We start from the raw sequence: 6511 nt of genomic DNA on the forward strand, positions 1-6511 counted from the left end.
ATCTCTTTCTTTCGAACCAAGATTTCGAGGAGGAAGGTTGTGTCTTTAGTCTGCTCAAAATTTCATATTTTTCTTATACTCAAATACGGCTCAGTTACAAAGCTTGATACATTATAGTTGAATTCTATGGTACTGATATAGTAATTTATTTTTTGGTAAATTATAGTGGAATTCTATGGTACTGATATAGTAATTTATTTTTTGGTAAATTATAGTGGCATTCTATGGTTCTGATATAGGAATTTATTTTTTGGTTATTCAACTGTGTGTATAAAACCTAACAAAATTATTTTGTTTCATATCCTCAACGTGCAAAATTTTTAAAGGCTTAGCAACCTACGTCAGGCAGCGACTGAGTACAAAGGTCGTAACTAAAAGAGATAATTGTTTGCTGAACTTCTTTATTTACTGTTATATGTTTTAAGCAAAATAGGTTTAAGAATTTATTTAAAAACATCAATAATCTATATACATATATAATGTATAATAATTGAAATGTGACTGTATTTTACAAAACACTAGTCAACTTAAACACAGCCAAGACAAGTTACTTTGTAAAAACTAAAGGTCAGTTTTATATTATTGGATACAGTAACATGAGTGCACGTACGCCGTGTCATTGTAACTTATGTTTTGTTAGCCAGGTATGGCTGAAAGATCAATATAATAAAAATAATAAAATATATATAAATGTGTAATGTTATAAGATTTAAACTATTTAGTCTAAACATTTATGTTTTAGTGTTATAATTTGTTGTCATTCTAGAATGAAACAGGCATAATTTATATTTCCTAATTTTTTATAGTGATTACTGATTGGTGAAATCTACTGAACCCCATACACAAATTCATTATTGAAAATAACAGAAAATGTAAAGTTTTTTCTTAAGAAATGTTTGATAACCATCTGGACATTATAAAGAATTTGCATGTGAAATTTTAAGTTGTCTTATGCATAAAAGTATCTTTAATCTTAAAATGAAAATTACATGTTGGATAGGGAACATGCGAAAAGAAAAAAGGGCCCGAGAAAAACATTGCAAAATCAAAAATCTTGTATTTCAAAAACTACATACTTATAGGACATTTCACCTCCAATTTAAAATAATTTCATCCACTAGTTTCATTTTTGTAGAGGAATTTCACAAGAGTTGCATGTCTACTTACATTGTAAGTAACTTGTAGTCAGTAAGTTAAAAATACTTTGCTAAAAATTATTTTTTATATGTGAAAGACTTATAATGTTTACTGAAAGACTGCCAAATTTCGTGAAGATATACACACTATATCAAAAGTTAGTAGTATCAAATCTATAAAGACTTTATACGAGTACAAAAAAGTGATGTGTTCGATCAAATAGACCAAGCCTACGTGCAGAGTTAATTTTACGTATACAGTTTATGTACACTACTTGAAAGTAATGATGTTTTTTAGATGGTTGTTCTGGTCGTCGCAGCTTCAATAGCAGAAGAAGTAGCGAGGAACTCCTGCTGAATTATAAAGCTTGTGATGAGATTTTGTCAGAACTGTGTCATCATCCGGAAAGCTGGCCCTTCCTCCGTCCAGTCAGTCGTAAAGAGGTAACTTGCCATGATTTCCTGTAGTCTGATGTCATTAACTTACCAAATATTTAAGCACTTTTAGTACTGTATAAGATTTTTTTTCTGTTGACATTTAAGTGTTTATTTGTGTTCTTAGCTGAAAGAAAAGTTACATTTTAAAATGAACATAATTTGCATTGTATGTTTTTCATTGAAACTTCCAACAAGAGAAGTGAAATATTTTGGACACCACTATTGTCTTCATGCAATTCTGTGTAACAGTAAACCTACTTATGTACCTGGGTTTAATATTTTAATAGATAAAACTACAAATATGTTGTGAGATAGAAAATTAATTTTTTTATATGATTATGGTTGTGTTTATCATTCATTTATTATTTCCTTCTATCGTTTAGTTTATGTATGAATTTTAGTTGCTTTAAAATGCTAACTCACCTTTTACATAATTGTTTGTATTTTAAGTAAATATATATATATGTGTGTGTGTATAATGAAACTAACACCAGCTTCCCTAGTGGTGACGTACAGATACTATTAAAGTGGTAGAAAAGTAAGTAAGTTTATGATCAAATGAGGTTGTACTCTATGAATAAGTACCCTGCTAGAAGCTTCACTAAGAAAGAGAGAGAGAGTCAAGAGATAGTTATTGAAGGGTATAGTTATTGCTGTTTGTCACTTCTACTGTAATCCTGCATGTCTCAACACAAATAGTAAAGTATGTGATGTTAAGTCATACCATTGGAGATACCTCTTGGGGTGATTCTGTAACTCCTACTGAATGTAAAGTAAGGTAAGTGAGACCTGGGGTGTTGCTTGGGATATTCTATACCCCTCAGTGATCCTGGAGCAGTGCAAGTCAGATTTGGGGTGTCACTTGGGAGATTCTATTCCTCTAATGTACCAGGATGCTGTCCCTGTGATCTTTATTTAACCATCTGTAATGAATGTTTAGGATCATAAAATTGTGAATAAAAGCTAACTGTGTTAGATGGATGCTCATGAGATTAACATGCTTATTATAATTCAGCAAAAAAGTACATTATATAATGAACGTTTGTTTTTGTAGGTGCCTGACTACCACACTATTATTAAAAAACCAATGGATCTTGGAACCATTCGAACCAAACTGAATGACATGAAGTACCATGTAAACAAAGAATTTCTTGGCGATGTATGCCTGGTATTTCAGAATTGTGAACTTTACAATCATAGAAGCTCGGAGGCTTACCAGGCTGGCCTTAAACTCTCTGGATTGTTTCAATCCCTTTTAAAAAAATATTGTATGGAAAATTGCCGAGAAAACAACTTTAAGGAAGAATCCATTGCAAAGCGACCACGGAGGGATTAGTAGGGTTTAAAAAACTTACAACGTGTACACTGTAATCAGTTTCCATTGTGAATTAATTATCTTGACATGTATTATTTTGATGTATTCATTTTGTTATTTTCCACAAGCGATTCTGTATTTAGGAATTCAGGAAATTTAGAAGTAACCTGTCTTTTCATTTGTTTTCTTTCTGGAAAATCTTGGTCAAAATATAGATCTCTTCATATGTATAAAATTGCTAGTATTAAGTTGCAATTAGCAGTACAGTTCTATGATACTTAAATTAAGCCAGGTGTCTTACAGTAAGTAGTTAGAGACATAAAGCCTACCTGAAATATTTCACATTCTAGTTTTTAATCAGACTTGTTCAGTGGCAGAAGAATTAGATGTACTATTTAATTGGCCACATCAGTTTGTCATATTATCTTTGGACCAATTGATACAAAAAAAAAATCCTCCATTATACTTTCTACTCGCACAAATTAAATATCTGGATGGTTCATTTGAATCATATTATTTTTTAAAGAGATTTTGTTCATAATACAGTATTCTACTTTTTAATCACTTCACAAAATTTCATACGTTACTTTTGTAATATTATGAAGATTGTTGTGAATTCATAAAATTTTGTACAGTCATCAGTTTTAATGCTGTAACTTTAATTTCAAAGAATTTGTAACAGGATTGTAATATAAGCTGTTTAAATCGCCAGAATTTGTCATGAACTGTGAAAGTATCAAAAATTGTGTAGTGTGTGATTAATCCTCTTTCCAATAAATCTTTCATTAGTCAAACCTACCAGTATTTATATAAAATGAACACAACTTATACAACATTTATTTGCTAATAATTTGATAATGTTATCGGTGAAGCTACACTTGAGGTTTCTTATATTTTGTTGTCATCACAACTTCAGATAAGAAGTATATAAAATGTGAAAAGGAAATTAATCTGTGGACTACAAGTGACAACATTTACCTGACAATCTGTTAGGTCATGAGCTACTGAACTATCACAATGAAATATCAGTCGACTGAAAGGGGAATAAACCAAACTAAGTTAAGTAATACCATCACTACATATAACACTAATATGTAACTACAAAAATACTCAGTACATGATGTCTTCAAATAATATAGTTGGATATAAAACTAATACTCAGGTACTTAGTTGTGTAGTTCTTGTAGTGTGATACCTATGGTTGGTTGTCTAGAATCTTGTTAGTACTTGTAGTGTGATACCTATGGTTGGTTGTCTAGAATCTTGTTAGTACTTGTAGTGTGATACCTATGGTTGGTTGTCTAGAATCTTGTTAGTACTTGTAGTGTGGTACGGGCGGTTGGTTGTCTAGAATCTTGTTAGTGCTTGTAGTGTGATACGTGTGGTTGGTTGTCTAGAATCTTGTTAGTGCTTGTAGTGTGATACGTGTGGTTGGTTGTCTAGAATCTTGTTAGTGCTTGTAGTGTGATACGTGTGGTTGGTTGTCTAGAATCTTGTTAGTGCTTGTAGTGTGATACGTGCGGTTGGTTGTTTAGAATCTTGTTTGTGCTTGTAGTGTGATACGTGCGGTTGGTTGTTTAGAATCTTGTTAGTACTTGTAGTGTGATACGTGCGGTTGGTTGTCTAGAATCTTGTTAGTACTTGTAGTGTGATACGTGTGGTTGGTTGTCCAGAATCTTGTTAGTACTTGTAGTGTGATACGTGTGGTTGGTTGTCTAGGATCTTGTTAGTACTTGTAGTGTGGTACGTGTGGTTGGTTGTCTAGAATCTTGTTAGTACTTGTAGTGTGGTACGTGTGGTTGGTTGTCTAGAATCTTGTTAATACTTGTAGTGTGGTACGTGTGGTTGGTTGTCTAGAATCTTGTTAGTACTTGTAGTGTGGTACGTGTGGTTGGTTGTCTAGAATCTTGTTAGTACTTGTAGTGTGATACGTGTGGTTGGTTGTCTAGAATCTTGTTAATACTTGCAATACAGGTTGTTTTTTTACAATCGTTTTATATACACTCCAGTACTTAAGTCCCAAGTGAGAGATGTTATTCTAAGAACTTGTAAATGAAAGTAAAGATGACTGTTATAAATGTGCACCACACTGTATCTGCTATATCCAGTGCCGTTGAGACCTTTCGAGCAGTACCAGGTTTCATCAGGCCGGCTTGGATACATTAACAACAACTTGTGTGGTGTGGACTAGATTAAGTTGCTGAAGTGTAACTGTTATCAAACTACACTACGGGAAGATCCAATGAATCATTTACAAATCAGTGTTAGAGACCTAATTGGTTAGTTATAAACTTATTTAATGATTCGACACTCGAGGTAAAGTTTACAAATCATTTCATATATTTGATTTGTATTTTCGGTGTTAAAGCTATCTAAAATATTTTTTTTTCTTGAAGAAAACCGTAAATTTTCTCCACTTTCCGTGTAACTCGTGTGTTATGGCTATACTGAAAGTGACGTAAATAATTTACGGTACATCTGTTTTCGCTAAGTTTATTTTGATTGTTTAGTATTAAGTTACGTGGATTTCGTAACCAATATCGACATTTTAATATGGTTTTTATTAGTACAGTAAATTTGTACGTTTATTTTTACCCCAAATTATATTCTTAACAGCGAGGCCACCCAGATAATGAAACAATGCATTTTAGTTTTTATAAGAAACGTATATTTAAATAGCTATACTGAATGGCCAGGTTGATTTTGTTTCGCTTTGAGTAAATGGCTCGTTCAGATCCGAAGTTAATATCAACTATCTCTTAAAATAACTTTCTAATGATCAACTTCACAACATTGATAAAAATAGGAAATATTTGTACTAGCTCTCTCAGGAATACTTACAAACATAGACTTTAATTATTAGAATATCAGATATCTGATATTTATAAACAGACGCAATGACAAATATCAACTGGCAAGTTCTCTGTTCAGGAAACACCTGCAGGCTTAATATGAAGGGCCTGATTATGAACAGGCTGTCTATTATGTTAGGCTCCTTTATTATCAAACACGTTTCAAGGAAATGTGCAGGTAAATGTACTTAATACTGCATGACAGAAGCAAGAAGTTTTTATCTTGTTCCTTAGACTACAAATACGATCAAGTTTACTATTACAAACAGTTCAACACGACCTTCTAGAATACTCCGTGAAACAGTTTTGACCAAAACGTTGCTTTCCAACAAAATAAAAAATATCACAAAAAGCTGATTTCTAAAAGACAAGAGATGCAAAATGAATTATTTTGAAATGTAAATTTACCAAATATTTTCTTGTGGTATACATACATACATACATACAAATGACCAGACGCTATTTTAAGATGTTCGAGAGAGTAGCAGTTTGAAAATAAAGTAACATTTTGTATTAAAGCTTTGTAGGCTTTATTTTAAAGTTCTACGTTGTTAATAAAAAATCATAATGGTAAATCTACTCTTCACGTAATATGCTTGATAATCCTTTGGACAGTGGACTTCGTTGTTAACGGTGTCAACGTTAGGTTGGACAGTGGACTTCGTTGTTAACGGTGTCAACGTTAGGTTGGACAAGTGGACTTCGTTGTTAACGGTGTCAACGTTAGGTGCGATAAGTGGACTTCGTTGTTAATGGTGTCAACGTTAGGT

The 6511-nt window shown here is 32.4% G+C and overlaps 1 protein-coding gene across 1 annotated transcript in view; it reads left to right on the top strand.

The window, feature by feature from the left end:
• Window positions 1–3683, top strand: part of LOC106466941 (bromodomain adjacent to zinc finger domain protein 1A-like) — a 61172-nt gene extending 57489 nt beyond the window's left edge. Inside the window, exons 24-25 of the mRNA XM_013927259.2 lie at window positions 1435–1580; window positions 2629–3683. Of these exons, the coding sequence (XP_013782713.2) occupies window positions 1435–1580; window positions 2629–2910 (428 nt within the window). The 3' untranslated portion in view covers window positions 2911–3683. The remainder of the gene's footprint in view (window positions 1–1434; window positions 1581–2628) is intronic.
• The last annotated feature ends 2828 nt before the right edge of the window (window positions 3684–6511 follow it).

The sequence above is a fragment of the Limulus polyphemus genome, unplaced genomic scaffold (genome assembly GCF_000517525.1).
Source record: "Limulus polyphemus unplaced genomic scaffold, Limulus_polyphemus-2.1.2 Scaffold2432, whole genome shotgun sequence".
In the NCBI taxonomy this organism is placed as follows: Eukaryota; Metazoa; Arthropoda; class Merostomata; order Xiphosura; family Limulidae; genus Limulus; species Limulus polyphemus.